The sequence below is a fragment of the Cavia porcellus genome, unplaced genomic scaffold (assembly GCF_034190915.1).
Source record: "Cavia porcellus strain 051 isolate PalLab524CR breed Dunkin Hartley unplaced genomic scaffold, mCavPor4.1 scaffold_26, whole genome shotgun sequence".
In the NCBI taxonomy this organism is placed as follows: domain Eukaryota; kingdom Metazoa; phylum Chordata; class Mammalia; order Rodentia; family Caviidae; genus Cavia; species Cavia porcellus.
Genome location: NW_026947509.1, coordinates 53,358,288 through 53,377,162, shown reverse-complemented (window position 1 = coordinate 53,377,162; position 18,875 = coordinate 53,358,288). Strand labels below are relative to the sequence as shown.

The 18,875-nt window shown below is 38.3% G+C and overlaps 1 protein-coding gene across 5 annotated transcripts in view; it reads right to left on the bottom strand.

Annotated features, from left to right (window-relative positions):
- Positions 1-580: 580 nt before the first annotated feature.
- Positions 581-18,875, bottom strand: part of LOC100728001 (X-ray repair cross-complementing protein 5) — a 116,869-nt gene continuing 98,574 nt past the window's right edge. For all 5 annotated transcript variants that reach the window (XM_023560157.2, XM_063237467.1, XM_063237465.1 and 2 more), the window contains 5 exons: positions 14,189-14,298; positions 12,091-12,187; positions 10,199-10,266; positions 1,524-1,598; positions 581-791 (listed from right to left, as the gene is read on the bottom strand). In XM_023560157.2, coding sequence (XP_023415925.1) covers positions 777-791; positions 1,524-1,598; positions 10,199-10,266; positions 12,091-12,187; positions 14,189-14,298 — 365 coding nt within the window. In that variant the 3' untranslated portion in view covers positions 581-776. The remainder of the gene's footprint in view (positions 792-1,523; positions 1,599-10,198; positions 10,267-12,090; positions 12,188-14,188; positions 14,299-18,875) is intronic.

The window sequence follows — 18,875 nt, the reverse complement described above, 5'->3', positions numbered from 1 at the left end:
GAAGATTAAGGAAGAAACATTTAATATTACCAAACAGTCTAAGGTCTATATATTGAGAATAGTAGGATGATACAATCTTAATCACTATGAGTGAATTTCTGTTTTTAGTTTTTTCTCTAAGGTACACTGCTATGGTAGAGGTTGGGCCAAAAAATGACCTTTTAAAACATGATTACTACTTCCTGTTTATGCTGGGAAACTGTTCCCTGCCTACACTGGTGAAGGAAAATTATCCGAATATAGACAGAGGTAATATGATAAAAGACTTAACTAAAGAGGAATGAGTCAGCCCTTACTGGTGATTTCCCTAAGCCAGCTCCCTGTTAGTAGGAAACAAATGTTATTGCTCCATCAGCATAAACTGAGACTGTTGCTAGAGGATCAGACGAAGGGCTCCTGGGAAGGAATAAGAAACTCACCAATGACCATGACATGGCTCCAGATGAGACACTAATCACTTCAGAAGGGCTGCAATCCCCACCAATACAGTAGGTCAGGAGGAAATCTGTCTTCTAGAAATTTCAAAGCACGTGTATAATATACAAAGAAGAACAAGACCAAAAAAGAAAGAACACACCGATCAGAAAATAACAATGACTTTATAAACTTGAACAGGGTCTAAACACATGTCTCCAGAGACTCAGGGTGAGTCACTTTCAAGCAACTTGCTGGGATGATCTCCAAAGCTCTGGTTCTTGGGACAGCCTCCTCCAGGTTTTTCTATCAGAGTTCCAGCATCAAGAGGATAACGGTTCTGGGATTCACATGTCCATGACCTACATCATGTCCAGCTGCAAACAAAAAGAAGATATTTAGAAAAGAACCAGACCCCTGCTGCTCTGCTGCAAGAGAGTACACTGGAAAGCAAGCATGTGTGGACTTGTATACCACTCATTACCAACTACTGTAGAAGTTATTTACTAAATATTTCCCCTTTTCAATACTAAGAACTTCACAAAGAGGCTAAAAGCATAGCATGTACTTTTGCAGGCCTGTTATCAGGCTTAAAGGCAAGAAGTTTCCAAATAGAAAGATGGATGCAAAGGCTAACATCTACATAGTTTTCCAGGCACTTACGATATGGTATAACAAACCAGAAACCCTAAAATGCCTATCAGTCTAGTTCGTTTATATTAATTGAGAACATTTAAGAAATTGGCTTTTTAAAAGTTTTTATTTGCCAACCCACACAAATTACATGATGTATTGCTTATTTTTGGTTAAAAGCAGTTTCAGTAAATTATAACATCTTGCTACTAGCCTTCTCAGCTGTTTTTTTTTTTTCTTAAGCCCTTCAATGGTGAGGATTAATCTGAATGAGCAATGTGGCTGAAATCACAGAACACAGGAATTTCCATTACAAAATTACCTGTCTGGCTAAATTTATAATGGCAATAAATAATAGTGTAAGGAGCTTCTGGGGTGCTAGAAATTAAACACAAATAAGAAACAAGCCTTTGATAAGCAATGTTTGTGGCTACATGTAGTCTTTAGAATACTTGATATATATTAAAAATACTTACTAAGTCCTCCACATCACCGCCTTCTTCCAATACAGCTGCAGTATCTTCATCTCCTTTCTTGCTGGGAGCCAGAAACTGTGAACAGACAGTCATGGTACTAAATGATGTGTGTGTCTCCTCTGGAGGAACAGTCTGCTAATACTGCCAAAGGCAAACCTAGGAGGACCTGCCTAGCAAAGCCTCACTGCAAATGGCCCAAAGAAACATCATCATCCTTCCTGGGCTCTGGAAAAAAAGGATCAATTCTGAGGTGCAACAGTCCAGTCTAATTATTCACCGGAAAAGTTCTTCTGAAAAGGAGAAAATGACAGGGCTGGTTAAGAAGGTAACACGAGAAGGGCCCCACATCAACACTGTGGACACCGAATACAGCCTTTCATTTCTGATTCCTCAGGGAATATACACTGAGATATTAAGGTTAACAAAGTAACCAAGCACCCCAAGCCAGTGTGTCTTAGGTTCTTTTGAAAGGAGCGTAAGAATAAAGATTATAATTTTTGACTCCTGAACCTCATTAAGGACAAGAGAGGTAAAAGGAGGACTTCCTGTGAGAGATGGACACAGGAAAAGAATAAAAGCCTGGGAGGCTGTTTAATCCCTTTTGTGGAAATTCTTCCATTTGTGTTAGAGACTGAAAGCAGGCCGACTGGAAAGGGAGAACACTTCTGTTTAGTACCAGTGCTCCAGACCTGGAGTTTCAAGAAGACAGACACAGAAAATGCGAGGCCCCTGAAGTCAAGTCTACAGGGATCTAGGACGAATCCAGATTTTTAAAAAGTAAATGAGTACCCCTAAAAATTACTTCAACACTTCCCAACCTGTTCATCCAAGAGATAACAGCGGGGAGTCTTCTCAAACTCCAGGCATATGGCAGCTGGATGTAAGGACCAGATGTGACTGACAAAGTTCTAGTCTAACTTTATGCAGTGGTTTCCTGGTAACATCACCACCACAGCTGGCAGCAGAGTTAAGCCTGGAGAAGTGTTTTAAAGAGGGTGATGGAAGGGGGGCAGGGCTCTCGCGGCATCCCTCTGCCTGCCCTTCCAGCCCACGCACTACTCACACACAGGAACATGATGGTGACAGAGAAGGCCACTCCTTCATCAGCACTAGGGACATGCCATGATGGTTTGCCAACTGAACCTCTCCCCAGCACCTTCTCTCTCACTGTTCACTGGCCTCTATTTTGACTGAAAGATTAAGGAATATAGTCCGATTTGTGGTCCCAAACTGGAACAGGGCTGAGAATCAACACTCTACGAGAAAAAATGCTGATAACAGGGGCAGACAATCTGGAATAGAACTGTAATGTAGCTTCTGTATCATCAGTTCTACTTACTCCAAGTGATTATTAATAAAGATATCTGAGGGCCAATTATAGATAAATGAGTAAGGAATACATACAGTTGCACATGGTTTATGTTTAAAGTTAAATAAACTGCTCTACCCTAGATTCCCAAATTAATCTGTATCATTCGCCTAATTATTATTAGTACTAAAAATAATTTTTATTCTGTATCTTGCCACTATTTATTATCATTAACCACTGATCATGGTTAATAGATGATTTATCCAGTCAGGGTGAGGGCTGGAGATGTCACTCTTAGTCTGCATGAAGCTCTGGGTTCAATGCTCCTAACCCTGGCCACACCCCACTACCCGACCCACAAAAGACCCAGCTAGGGTGAAAAGCATAACAGATACAAATGCATGTTGCCATAAACATCTACGGGGCCATGAATGACCAGCACGTCCCAAATGACAAACACCACAGACTCAGTGGTGCAACAGTCACTGCTACACTGTTCACCTTGCTAGCCTGAAACATGGTAGGTACTTATTGATGAATCCAGAAAATACTTAGGCTGTGGCACTCAGCCTCTAAAAGCTCCAATTCTCACTTCCTCTCCAACCTGCAAAGCCCTTTCCTTAGTATGAGTAAAGAGAAAACTAGGAGAGCACTGTGTGCACGGTATGAACGTGGTATACATAATTAAACATGGACGGCCTGTCTCTAACACGGGGCCGCCTTCCTAGGACGAGAGGAGCAGCAGAAGAAAAAACCTTGCATCTCCATCAAGTGCTAAGCATCTGTAACTGATTTCCCTGGTGGACTTGCTTCACATTTCTGTGTAAGCAAATTATGGGTAAGAGCTGGGCTGCCATCCACTATCCTCCCTAAAACTCCAGACCAGGCTGCTCTCTTACACATACCACTCCTTTTCGCATCAGAGTTTTTAACTGCTAGTAATTTCCAAGCTGTGCAGTGACAGGGAAGCTAGAGAGAGAGAATTCAAGGATTGGCCTGCTTTCTCAATAAAAGGAAAACATTCTCTGAATGTAGCAACGGGTCAGGAGTCAACTCTCATCTTTTCTCTGATTCTCTCCCTTTGCAATGTGCTGAAAAGGCAGAGAATAAATAGAAAGGACATTTCTGTGACATACTTTTGCTTTCTCAAACTATCATTTACTTGGGGTTACCACAAAGAGCCTCCTTACCTGGAGATCTTCATGAAATGAATAGATGGCTACTTTTTAAGTACAATGAAATACAATCCTGCTACATGCAGAGAAGCAGAATCAATAAATTCCATGTAGGAACTGCCAAGTGTTATCCCACCAGAAGACTAAAAACTAACAACTGGCTTGTGCTCGGACCCTTATCAATGCCCAGATTAAAAACATGCAGCTTCCATCAAGCTAGTTCCAACACTATCAGATGATTCCAGATGTGTAATGTTTTAAGACAAAAGTTTACACAAAATAGCATAAAGATAGGTTTCGTTACTGTCATTTGTAGTTTATGGCATGCAACAAAGGTAATAAGAATGCAGCAGAGAAATTCTGCAGGCTAGTGTGGAAAACACAATCATCGCCTTATCTCTGTTAGAGTCTCAGGGACTCTGGACAACCAACCTGATTTTATAACTAATCTTCTGCAAAAATAAAATGGAAACAACACTTTTTACCCTATCTATCTCATGGGTCATAGTGAATTTCAGATGATATAAAGCATGCAAAAATGCTTTCAAATAATGTAAGTTTTACATATTAACTATTAGGAAGATACGCCATATATGTCCACCAAGTGATATGTATAAGAAAATCTATCATATGACAAAGACTAGAAACAAATGTCTATCATTACCATAACAGATGAGTAAACATAATCATAAAAGGGACACTACATAGCTATAACAATTTATCATGAATGGATCACAAAAGGCATGATTCCAATTATCTGAATAATCAATAACCAGCAACACTACTCTACTAACTCTAACCCTAACCCTATCCTAATCCTAAGTCACGACATTATCTAAGGGACAGTGGGTTCTGCTTAGGAAGATACCAGGGACCCTTCTGAGTGTTAGGCACCAGGAATATGAATATGTAAAAATCCAGCAAGTTGTATGTCATGTGATGTGTGTTTTTACTGTGTATGTTTTATCTTAATTCAAATTTTAAAATTGTATCTTGAAATTCAGTTCTAAACAAATAAGTAACTGTGATATCTACTACTACTTCTCTTATGCTAGCATACAGAAAAACTGTCTGTACAGAGATTTAAAGCAGAACACGGCAAAGGAAAATGTCATAGGGTATAACGGGCCAGCAGGTAGTGAGATGACTACATATTAAACTCTGTCTTAGAATTCCCCCCAAGGCCTTAATGATCTCTTACACAATCATATACACACAACCAGGTGTACTCTTGAAAGAGAGAACATGCCTGTCTCCTCTCTCGGTGCATTTGGTTGGTGAAGCCGGTGAGGTGGTGCAGTGGTATGACTGGAGGGTGGCTGGAGACACTGAGCTAGTCAACTTCTCCTCGCTAGAGGTGTTGTAGGTGAAATAACCAGATCACTAAGGTCTGAGCTTCTGTGATGCTAAAGCAGAAAATCAATAAACAACAGAAGGAAGACCAGATGAGCCACCAAGTGCTAAAACTCTCCCCTAACCCCATGAAGTTTGTATCCAATGATTATTTATACAGCTCAGCCTTTTGGACACTCTTTTAAAAAATACTATTCTGATACCATGGAATAAATTCTCCTTGTGTTCTTAAAATAGGGTAAAAAAGACAAGAACTGGGTGTCAGTCCTAGAACTGGATTCCTGGCCAGTGACTTTCAGTGACATCTCAGACACATCACTTTACCTCTCCTACTCACCACAGAGGAAGTAGTGATGGGTAAAGGCACCTGGTCACACAATGATTCTACCTAACATCAAATGCTACTAGCGAGTCTAACATAACCAATTCGAGATAGAAAAAGTCAGGTGAAAGAACTGACAGGTTACAATGACATTAAAAATGACTTACAAAAGAAGGGAAAGGGCCAGGGATTTAGCTCAGTGGCTTAAGTGCCTGCCTGACAAATGCAAGGTCATGAGTTTGATCCCTGGTACCAAAAAAAAAAAAAAAAAAAAGAAAGAAAGAAAGAAAGAAAAGAAGGGCAATATTTATGCCTGGGTTTCATTGAAATGAGAGCTAATTAGGTTATCTAAAGTTAGATGACGTCTGCTGCATGGCTGACTTACCTCTGAGTCGAAAAGAATCATAAAATTCACACCATTTTTCTAAAACACAATGGGGAGAAATGGCTCTCCTTCAGATGTTGTACAAGTGTAAAGTTATAATTTAATTTTCACTTGAAACTGACACCCCAGATAATTATTTCCTTTCAAATGTCAACATTTAATGACAAGAACTCAAAAGCTTGCTACCTTTAAACTACGTATGGTAAATACTTTGAAAGAATTTAAATGGACTGTGAAGACTGTTCTATCTCTCTCATTATAGCCCTTAAGTGAGCATTTGAGAAGTATCCAAACTCAACATGTGATCAAGAAGTACATGAATACTTCAGTGCGTGGTCAGAAGTGATCACACTTTCCCTAACCTGGATCACACTTAGCCCTAACCTGGTTAAGAGAAATAGCTGAAGAATAGATATCTCTCCTACTAGAACCACAGGAATCAGCTTTCTTGAGCCCAATTGTTAGTCTGTAGTTCTTCCTATTATCAGGTATATGTGCTCCCCACTTCATCACTTCTAAAAATTAACAGATGCCATTCAAAAACATTTTTAATAGAAGGATCAAGATTTCACTCTGAACAAGGAAGTCATGGGCTGGGATGGGGGTACTAGAGACTGAACCTATGGCCTCTGCACTGAGCTGTGTACATCTGCAGCTTTTTTTGCATGAACTTGCAATCCTCCTGCCGCAGGCTCACAGAGTTCTGGGATTACAGGCATGAGACACATAATTATACTTTTGTAACTGCTATACTATCACTAGGCACCACACATAAAAGTATAATTTTTGCAAGCCAGACAAGATAGAGAATATGCTCAAGGTGAGTCAGAACTCAACCTGTACTCTGTGGTCCTCAGGTCTTTTAATCACCATCACCTATGGCCACACAGTCATTTGCTGAGATGAAGGAGATAGAGACTTTTTGTATTTTAGAGATAGCCGGTTAATGTTCCACTTGTAAGAGAATCCACTTAGGAATGAAAGCCCAGTGAAGTGCCCGGGAAGCAGCATTTTCATCCTTGTCTGGGTTCCCACAGTATACCCCCCACCAACCTTTCTAGGGCTTGGCTTCCCAGTGATAAAAGTGATGGTATTCTATTCCTGCTAATTCTTAGCAGGTCACTGCAAGGATCAGAGAAATGATACAGGATATTTTGGTTCGAGTTAGATATGTACAAAACTTTATTACTATTATTTTTCATCATTATCTGGGAGATATATATATAGACAGAGCAATATATAGATATACATTAGCTAAACATTAGATAATGTAAATGGCAAAATGTTATGTAAACATTTAGCATAAATATTAAAAGGGGCTGAAGCACTGGTAAATGTGAAGCAGAAAAGAAAATGGCATCTTCTAAGACATAAAAGAATCTGCACAGCTGCACAGTTACTGTGCAACAGACTTTTTCAGAGACTGCAAGATACTACGTGTCAAACTGCCTCGCATAAAGCTGGCATTCTGTATAGTTGAAGGGAATCTCTCCATTTCTCATCTCCCTTGACAAGGAGGTGTTGCTGGCTTACTGGAAGCCTGCTCACTGTGCTTAGACTGAAAACACTGCCCTCCAAAGGAAGAAGACGCCGGTCACAATAAGCCAACAAGGACTGAGAGGTTGGTTCCACTGGTCTTTTACTATGTTCTCTTTATTCAAACACGGTGAAGTTCCCAGAGTTGTCTTAAACTACAACTGAAGTCTGTTCTGGTGATATTAGAAACAGCTAAGGATACACCTCATACCTAGCAATTAACTGAAATTTCTCTCTCTAGCTTAGTTATCAGACATAAAATTCTGATGCTTAGGCTCTGTGCCCCTAAATTCCAAAGAAGACATCACATTTGCAATACAGAACAAGCCTCCCACAATTTGAAAGCACATTATCCTTTTTTCAGAGTCCTTTTCTCCCCAATAGTCTGGATTCACTGAGCTGTGACATTTCTGGTTAAGATGTACTGCTGGGGGTAAACATTACCTTTTATATATCAGCACTCCCTGCTTCCTCCAAAAACTGTTAATATGTGCCCAACCCTAACCTGAATGACAAATTTTGGTAGGTAATAATGACTAAAATTAAATTACATGTCCTGATTTTTTTTCTTGTTTAAGAAAACTAGTGATAAGACTTTGCTGTATGTGATGATTAATATCATGTGTCAACCTGCTTAGTTTGTGGAACCCAGCTGTTTATCATCATCCAAGTACTTAGCACTCGGAAAGCTGAGGCAAGAAGACTGCAAGTTTGAGTCTTGCCTGGGCACCAGCATCCCAAAATTTAAAAAAAGTTAGGCATGCAGCTCAGTGTGAATGCCCTGTGTTCATTCTCCAGTACCACTGAAGAAATGGAAACAAAAATCACTACTCTGTATGTTGCCGTAGATGACATTAACATGTATGATCAGCTGTCTTTAAGATAATCGGCCTTGAAAGTGTTAGTAGGCATTATGCCATCAATTGAAGAACATAAGAGAAAAAAACCTAAGGTGTCCTGAAGAAGGAATTCTGGGTCAAGACTGTAAAATAAAATTCCGGTCAGCCTGCCCAATAAATGTCAGACTTGCCAGCCTCTACAATAACACGAGTCAACTCCCTAAATGAGTCAAATGAGCTGTGTGTGTGTCTGTGCTCTACAGATTCTACTTCTCTGGAGAACCCTGACTGATACACTCTAGTAGGAGAAGGTGGTCACAATACTGTACAAAGTGATAAACAGATATAAAACCAAACAGTTAAGTGCCATGCTGAAGATTATGTGCCATACTCAGTACTGGCAGAAGAAGGTACAGACACCATGGAAGCCCCAAAGACAACAGTTAGCACCCTTGAGTATGCTTCTAAAATTCTGGAATCTTACTCTCTAAAGTAGGGATCATATCTTTTCTTTAACAAAAATTTATCAGGCAGTTTTTGGTGAAAACTCTTATATATCGATTAACATCTCTCAGACAATCTTATAGTGTCTGCTAAACCACCCTGAGTTGAAAATTTAAGGCATTTTCAATACGTCCTAAGTTGAGACATATGGTGAACATTTCATCCTTGTTCCTGCCATTTCTGTAACAGTCTTACCCGTCCACCCCAATCAAGCCTCCCTTAGCACACTGCCACTCGTGTGAGCTTCTCAAGGGCACAAGTGCTGAGCACTGCAGACACAGCACAAGTTCAGTAACCGCCAGGACTGTGCCGGTGGGATGAGATCAGTGAAACGATGTTAGGAGCTATTTGATGTAACTTCATTCAAATTTCATCACAACTGGAGTGTACAATGATTACCAAACTAACTAATCAAATGTATCTGGTTCATAACTGAATCAGATTCAATATGGTATTCATAAATTAAGAAGGGACGCCTTGACCTAACAACTGTGTCAATCAAAAGCACATGAGGTCTTTACTGAAAACACCTGAGTGACCCTTACCCTAGCCTGAGTGTTTTGCCTATTGATGCACAATACAAACCTGAGGAACTGAGAGCCTTTAAAAATTCAAACAAATAGTGTTTAGGACCCATCTCAAACTCACAAAATAGAATCTCTAGGGTGATTCTGATTTGTGGGAAGAGGAGGTACTAGAGACCTTAGCACTGAGCTACGTCCCCAGCTCTCTGAATTTTTTATTTTGAGGCATGGTCTTTTTACATTGCAAAGTTGTCTACTGGACTTGAACTTTTAATCCTTCTTCAGCCTCTCCGAGTGTTGGGATTGTGGACATGTGCTACACCCAGCTGATTCTGATTTTTAAAAAAAGAGAGACAGACAGACAGAAACTGAGCAAAAGAGAGAGAGAAATCAACCTTCTCAGATGAATAATGTGTGGCTAGGATGAGAATCACTGGGCTAGAAGAACTTTATAACCTTTACCTGGGTCCAGATAAGCTTGGTATGTTGAGTTTAGTAGCACCTGAAAGCTGGGATTACAAATGAGTTCTAGAAACATAATCCTGCCTATAGGAAACTGAGTCAATTACATCTTCCTACGAGGAAGATGCAACTGAAGCAATTAGCTTGTTGGCTGAATAAAGAAAGAGTGCACACTCTATTCTTAAAATTTACTTTTTGTACGGATGTCAAGGAAAATCATATCTACTGCATTAATTCATCTAAAGATAGGGGTTATCTCTGCATACCTTTTTGGCTTCCTCAGATGTGACAGAGCTCCCAGAAGCTTCATCTTTGCTGATCAGAGTAATTCCATCTAAAAAAGAATTCACAGAATAAAATCTAACACACACAGTCAGTCTCAGCTCCTCTCCTTTCCACAATTCCACCCATCTTGGATCTGGAGACTCGTACAACTATAAAGGTGCCCCATCCTAAAAATAATACCAATCTATAATATCAGTGAATATACCTTGTTGTCCCATTTTACAGTGTTATCCTTTCTTCCATTTTCGCTAGTACAATGAGAAATAAAGGCCACATCTCAAACTCTAGCCACCTCATGTGTCTTCCTTGGTCTGCTCCAGAAAGAAAATTTCTTTTTCAGAACTCTCAGATCACTTTGTCTCTCCCTTTCAAATAGCTCTTATTACATCTTACATAACTGTCTGTATATGTTATATGTCCTCATGGACTATATTTTCCTCAAGGGCAGGGACTAGGTCTTATTCATCTATTCTTCTCTATGCAGCACACATGAAAAGCTCAATGAATAAATGCCTGAATGAATGTATGCTTTGTATAAACCCATCAGGTATGCAATGCTGGACTCTGTGTGCATTGTGACTTATAGTAGTATTGCTGGTCATAAAAATAAAATAAAAATAAAATGGTCAGTGAACAGATCAGGGGGAAACATGCTTTTACAATTGACATGTTTATCATTCAACAAAGCACATTGCTTTTATCTGTGAGGGCAAATCAAAAATCGAGCCTTTAGTAGTTTTTTCTTCATAAGATTTTTTTCCTATCTCAAATGGCTAGTGCATGATATATTCAGAAAAGTACATGTATTTAACATACATTTGTACTTAAAAATAGTATGGGTTGTATGTATTATTTCAGTAGATGCAGACTCTCAGAAAATATGTGTATTGTGGATATCCTGTAAGATTTTTTTCTCAGCAAATAATGTTCTAGGTATTCAATGAATGTCCACATCAACCTCTTTTATTTACTGGGTCAGAGGGAGAGACACAAAAGTGATTGAATAAGCTCCATTCACCAGGCATCCTAATTGCTTTTGCTCTCAGCCTAACAGTTAAAGGGCTGAAAAAAATAGCTGTCAGGCAAAAAGTTGCCTATGTGGTAAAACACTGTTAGAGGGTATGCAACTCCTTTCATACACAATTTACATAAAAGATGGATTGAAACTAATTTTGTCTCCTATTATAGTGGAAAAGCTTCTTATAATCTCTTAAATGTATTCTAATATGCATTTTTAATAAATAATATCTCACACTTGGGTTCTAACAGAAAATTGGGTCAAGTTTTAAAAACTGTGAAAAGGGCATGAAGGAAATCAAACATCAAGCCTGATAATACCGAAAGAATATGTGTTCCCTTCCCTCTGGGCTTAACACTCACGAGTTCTAAGAGTAAGTGAGAAATGGAATGGCTCTGGCAGATGACTGTGTGGGGCTACCGAGAAGGACAGCCCAAGAGCAGGGTCGCGGACAGTAACAGGCAGCAAATGTGGGGCAGTCCGAGTCCTGCAGGACCCAGCAAAATGGAAATGCCTAGGCAATGGCCTAGGAATCCACAATGGAAACGCCTGGGAATCCAAGGCGGGTCAGTGGCTCTCACAGTGGCTTCAGGTAACAGCGAGGCGCAGTCTCGGAATCCTGTTATGCCATGTACAGCCTGAGACATGCTGCCTGTGCTTACTTGGTTTTTATCACTCTGCATTTATGCTAATTAAGCAGAATTTTATGTTCAACAAATCCTAAGCCTTTCCCAAGGCCAAATGGGGACGTCATCAGGTCCCATGTAAGATATCACATGATATCATTTATATTTAGAGGCGATGTGTATATTTTTAAAAATCGCATAAACATTTGGAAGAAAAATGACCCTTTACCTTGAACAACGATTTCCCAGAAATGATTTAACTGTTTAATTTCCACTTTCTCTCGAAGGGCTTTCAGGAAACTGTTAAAGCGCTGTTCTTCTGAAAACTGGGAACCCACAAGGGAAGAGGAAGTGGCATTCAGAGCAGATACAAAACCAAATTCTCCCCTGGACTAAAGTACTACACATTTTGAATCCACCATATTTATAAAGAAAGAAACTGTCCTTCTTTGGTAAACTGCAACCGGCAATTCAATTTGATCTTGGTTTGTTGAGAACCAGAACCAGAAGGCATAGCACTTCCCACAGCTGCACGCTGTTTCTAGTAGCCTAGAGCACTACCTTTAACTTTTCATGCAGACCATTTCAAGCAAAACCAGAATAACTTAGCGAATGCTCATACACTGATCACTCAGCTTCAATACTCATCCATTTTGTTTCATCTACATCCTTACTTTCTCCCAGAACTACTAGTTGTTTCAAAGCAAATTTTATTAACTTTATTTCATTTACAAATATTTCAGTATTCAATATCTAAATTACAATCTTTATATATATATTTATGTATATTTACATATTTATATATAAGGGTGAGAAAACATACGCAAGTGCCATTACATATCACACAACAATTACTCATACCTTAACAGGAACAAATAACCTGTTAGTATTCATATTTTCTTACTGTACATTTCCTTCTGTTAAAAAAAAATTTAAAGCCAGGCGTGGTGGCTCATGCCTGTAATCCCAGCACTCAGGAGGCTGAGGTGGGAGGATCGTTGTGAGTTCGAGACCAGCCTACAAAGTGAGCTCAAGGCCAGCCTGAACTGCATAGCGAGACCCTGTCTCAAAAAAAAGGACCAAAACAAACAAACAAAAAATTTACACTTCAAAAAATGATTTACAGTTTTTAAAATGATCTATACTAAGATTGACTGATACATGTCTCTAAAATCTGTTTTGCTCCTATCTCTGTTTTATTTTATTTATTTTTGGTGCTGGGTATTAAATCCAAGTCTTCATGCATGCAAGCTAGGTGCTCTCAAACTGACCTACAGCTATAGCTTCAGCTCTCCCTCTTTTTATAAGAACCCAGTGACCTGGTACTTCTAAGGACATGCAGTAGCTGTACTGTAGAGTGTTATCAAATGCCCTGTGCAGCTTGGGACAGTGTGTTTTGTTTTTTAAAAAGCAACATATTTTATGACCTTTTTGCATCCAATCATACCTTTCTCTACCTGAGTCACTCAGTCTTAACTCTACTTGCCCACAATTTTGTCTTTTATCTGTAAGGTATTTGGGGCATCTCCTTCTGAATCTTTTATTTTAATTTAATTTTAACTATTTTCTCATCTTCTTGTCATTCTTTATAAGTACTTAAATTATTCAAGCATTGATTTTTTTCATTTATTCAGCAAACATTTAATAAACACCTCACAAACACGTATAACTGTGTCTACTTTAAAAATATGTTTTCTAAATTAAAACTTGCTCACCTCTTGCCTAGCAGTTTAAAAGCTACAGATAATTTGGTAGATTTTTAGAAGTGTTTTCTAAAAATTCCTAATAAAACCAAAAAACTGTAATAAATAGTGAGGAGAAGCTGAGTAACTATTAACAATGGAAGTGTTCTTTTTTTCCTGCACTTACACCATTACTGTCTTTATAAAATCCTCAGTAATTATACCAATATATATTTCTGTCAATTTCCTTAATATAGCTCAAAGAGTTCCAATACAATAGTTAGTTTTTATAATAACAATAGGGCTGCCAGAGGTTACAATGGAAATTTCCTCGGTTTCCTAAGTGGGAACAGAAAGCCAGGGCTTTGATGTCATAAAAGCTAGAGCTAAGACATCCCTCCCACCGGCCCACCTGAATTCTTCCTCAGAAATGACAATAATGTGAGTTTCATCATTGCCACTTCTCTTGGCATATATTGCTATTCACGGTGAAAATAATGATTTCCAAAGCCCAGGCTTATTTGTGGAAAGCTGTCTCTCTCTCTCTCTCTCTCTCTCTCTCTCTCTCTCTCTCTCTCTCTCTCTCTCTCTCTTGCAATGGCTGCCAGTTGTATGGGAAAAAAAGACAGGTAAGGACAGAGTTACCTTAATGGCTTCTTCCCGGAAGGCTTTGATGCAGTCCAAGCTCTTCATAAAATAAGGTATTTCGTTTGTATCCAAAAACTGCTCAATGTGGTTTACTAGCTGGTGACTTGCTAGAACGTAAAAGAGTAAATTTATTTTCCTACCTGTGAATGATGCTTATTAGGCGCAGAGTGTGTCGCCTGGTGTGTGCCTACAAAATGAAGTACGATGCAAGAGCCTTATGATCAGCACACACAATAGCAAGACATCTTTTGGGGGGAAAAGATGCAAAACTCTCATTTCAAAAGTCTGTATTTGTGAAACTTGGGTAATACAGCTATTTGTCAAGAAATAAAATTAAATTTCTATAATGCTTAGTGCTAAGTATTCCTTGAGGATGTTCAACACAATTTAAATTTGGTAATTGTTTTTTAAAATCTTGTTGTCTTTTATTCCCCTTACCCCTGGATTCAGGCACCATTTGAACAATTCAAAACTACCATTTCTAATATATTCATAGGAAACAGATCTTCCAGTCCCTCCCCCAACTCCTCTCAGGATAATTGTCAAACAGCACAAGACTCTGAAAAGTAAAGAACCAGGGATACCCTATCTTTTACCAATCCCCAATTATATGGGAAAAGAACAGACCCAGTCTTAACCCAGCATTCCATGAGATGAGAAATCACTGCTACAGGTCTTATGCTCTTAGCTGGACGTAAATATTTCCCATGGTGCTCAGCATTCCCTAAGCTATAAATACTTAATAAACAGTCAACAAGGAATGCCAGAAATGTTACAGAACGAAGAAGTACATTAATAATGTTATCATTTCCAAAGTAGGTTGCAACTGGAGGCTGTCTCACAAAGAAACAAAATTCTTCAATATGAAAATAGAAATGTGAAAAGTCAAGGGAACTTAAATCTGCTGAGCAAATCAAAATTGACCCTTTATATCTGTGATGAAGAACAATCAAGGAGACATAATCATTATGGCCTAATGGTTCATTATGCTTTGTCCCCCGAAACTCATTAACTGACTATTTGAGAACTCATGCTGAATGGTCAAGATATTCTAAGTGTGAAGATTCCCACATTCATGACCTCATTTGAGTATTCTGGTAGTCAAAATGTGTAGGAGCACAATACTAAGGCCAACCACCTTCACTGTTCACCTGAAAAGGCTCAAGGCCACTAATTCTATGAATTAATGACCTTAACACTGTTCAATATCTTATGAAAGACATGAAGTTGGTGTCATGTACTTGTTTGCCAAGGACTTTACAGCATGTGAAAAGAAATTTAAAAAAAGAAAAAAAACTGGACAAAGCATTTTTTAATACAGCAATTTTGCAGGATAGAAAAAAATATCCCCAGCAACTATTTCTCTTCTACCAACTAAGAGATTATAATCTCCATTATAATAAAGCATTTAAAAAACCTAAAGGATTAAAGAAACACTTCCTTGCAATTTCAGAAATCTTTACCAATATATCCTCCAGCAGTAAATTAATATCCAACTACAATTCAAAGGAGAGAATGTTCAGAGGGTCTTTTCTAACAAGGCACATACCATCCTGATTAGTGGGCAAAGCAGAAAACCATCAACAAGAATCTCAGAGCAAATAGAAACTATCTTCCATTTTTCAACTTAGAAGGGTAAAATAACACAGATGTTTGATATTTTTCAGACCCCTGAGAAAGCAGCCTACTTTCTTAGTCTGATATAAAATTCACTCAGCATTATATTTCTGGGCACAAATAAAAAAACTTTTGCAGGCCAAGGGCAATAAAACCAAAGACTCCACAGCCCCCACTGCTTTTGAAATGTAAATGAAGAAATTCTGGAAGCTATAATGGAAATGTTTCCCGTTCCTTGATTTAGTGACTTTTTTCATTAATTTACCCCAGTGAATATTTATTATGTAATTACTATGTGTAAGATACTATTCTATGTTCTGCGGTAGATACAATTAAGTTGAAGCTCAGACCCTTGCCTTTGAGGAATTTAATTGCCTTCTATGGTATATGACACATATACACAAAAACAGGAGGTAAATGTGAAGAGAGCTATGTGTGATATGAAAACATTAATTGGTCTTTTTTTAATGTCCTGGTCCGAATTTTTTTTTAAAAATTAGTGGTTATAGAAAGCTTCATGAACTAATATATGGCTTTTTTGCTGAACCATGATAAACAGACTTTAACCATCATCCAGCTGGAAACGGAATAAACTTCAAAATGAAGAACAGAGTATGCTTAAGAAAAAAAGCAGATGGGCCAGTACCTGGATAAGAGCAAGGGAAGAAAAATGAGTAAGAGTTAGAGAGGAAAAGGTTGCAGGGAAGATCCTCCAAAAAGAAAGAACTGTGTGTGTGGTTCCTGAAGCAGGGTCCAGGTTGGCTCCTTAGAAAGTACAGCAGAAAAAAAAGAGATTTGCGACCAAGTCTTTTAAGAAGCACAACATTTAAAGGTTGGCTGGATGAACAGGAGCTGAGGGAGAAGCTTAACAAAAAATGTCAGGGAGATAGAAAAGCCCATATGAAGGGACTGTTTAGAGCAAACAGTAGTCTAGCATGTTCAAAGTTTTGAAAAAGTGGAAAGAGCACAAGGGCTAAAGCTTAGGTAGTCCTCTGGCTCAGGAGCAAACTGGAAAGTGCTGAATTGTTTATCTGCTGGGCATGGTGGTGCACGCCAGTAACTCCAGCACTTGGGAGGCTGAGGTAAAAAAACAACACAGGTTCAAAGCCAGCCCGGGCTACATAACAAGCCTCTGTCTCAACACCTCCCTCCCCAAATCAGTTGACCAAGAAAACCATACCTTTCTGACCCATTTAACTGAAACGTTAGCACACACACACACAGAATTACCATCTTACAAACAAAAGTGCTCAAGAGAAACTAAAATAAGCAAATGCCAAAGCCAACAACCCATTGGCACTAAAAATATGGTAAAGAAATGTAAGTAGGAGTCTGTGTCCAGTTTCTATTTAAGAATGAATCTCTCATATATCTATAGATCTATCTAGATTTATTTTTTCTTATTTCATATCTGACCATGCTATCCTTTCTTCCAGACGGTTCAGAAACACAGATAAACACAACCAGACACCCAATAAACCCAATGACTACAAAAGCTAGGTTTTATCCTAGTAATAAAAAGTTACACAGTGAGTGTACCTGTCCCATGATTCTGTTCTATTCTTTCTATTATGGCCCACAATTCTGAGTTCTATACCTCTAACATAGACTATTTTGTGGTTCACTGACTATAATGACTTTAATACCAACTAGTATCAATGGTAGATGATGCTTTATATACTGTATTAAACACTAGAATAAGACGTACATAAGAGATTTCCTTTCCAGAGTTCAGTGGAACTTCTCATTACCCTGCCATATTTAATAAAAGTAAAATGTAGAAATGGCTGAAAAAAATAATATTCTATTTTGGCTGAAATTATACTTTTGACTTCCCTGCAAAAAGGAAATGCTGATCACCAGGGTACTTTTCTCTGCTTCTATAGCAATTACAGGCTAAGGAACAGCCTGTCAGTCTTCATACTCAGTAAATCACAGCCCAATTATAATTCACCAAAATGTTCTCCAGAATTAGTCAGTGACTCAATAATACTCATTAGCAGCTAACATAAAAAATGGCCATTGGAAGGGCCATCCATCTTAGGATACTAAGGCCAAAGGCTGTCATTTATCTCAAGAAGTTCTTCAAAAATGTCTGTTCTGGAGTTTGAAGTTTTATATACGGACGTTATATTGCCCCAGATCTTAAATGAGTGCAGATGTTGATATGCAAAATTAGTCACAGTTAAAACTTTAGTATCATATTAAGAAAGTTACACCAATTCAGAAGCATTATGTAAGAGGAAGGCAGTAGAATTTCCTTGTTTAATCTTGAATACATGTTCTCTTTCTCTACAGAAAATATTCAAAGCCACGAAAAGCCCTGCACAATGGTCCACCTTTCTTCATAGTACATGTTAACAAGAGCCCAAACATTCAGAATTATGGGTTTGACTGTCCCTGACTTTACATTTGCTCATTTCCACTGTGCTCTGCAAAGATGTTTCCAATACAGTAAAAGGAAGTCATCTATTGTGAGATTTTCCTCTTTATATGACAGAGACAAAAAAGTAGTAGGTTCACTTATCTGTCACACATGATATACAAAGGACTGTTAAAGGCATCTCAAAGGATCTTGCTGAACTCAGGCATCATTCAGGATGTTTCCCAATTTAATTCTCACTATCTCAATGCCTCATGTAAATCTGACTTATTGTAAAGTTATATACTTTGTAGATGTCTGCAGTTAAATAACTTTTAAATGTTAACAAATTTATATATGCAATGACAGTATCTTTATAAAAGTAAAAGGCAACAACAAAAATCAAGTATTTAAGACAAACACAAGATCAGGTCACTCATTATTAAGAGAATAAAAAGGAATAAATATTTATCAGCAAAAGTTTTAGGTAAGTAGTCCAGTTTGCCATGAACCATAACTACATGTAAATTACAATCAATGTTTTAAAACAGAAACTTAAAAGGGACATTTATCTGATAAGAAAAGGAGTCTGTGGTCTCAATTAAAGGTTACTAAACCAGAATCAGGTCAGGAATGGCTTCATCTGCAAAAGACACACAGTGGCACTGTGGACAAAAGCTACATATTTACCAGCATCTGATCAGT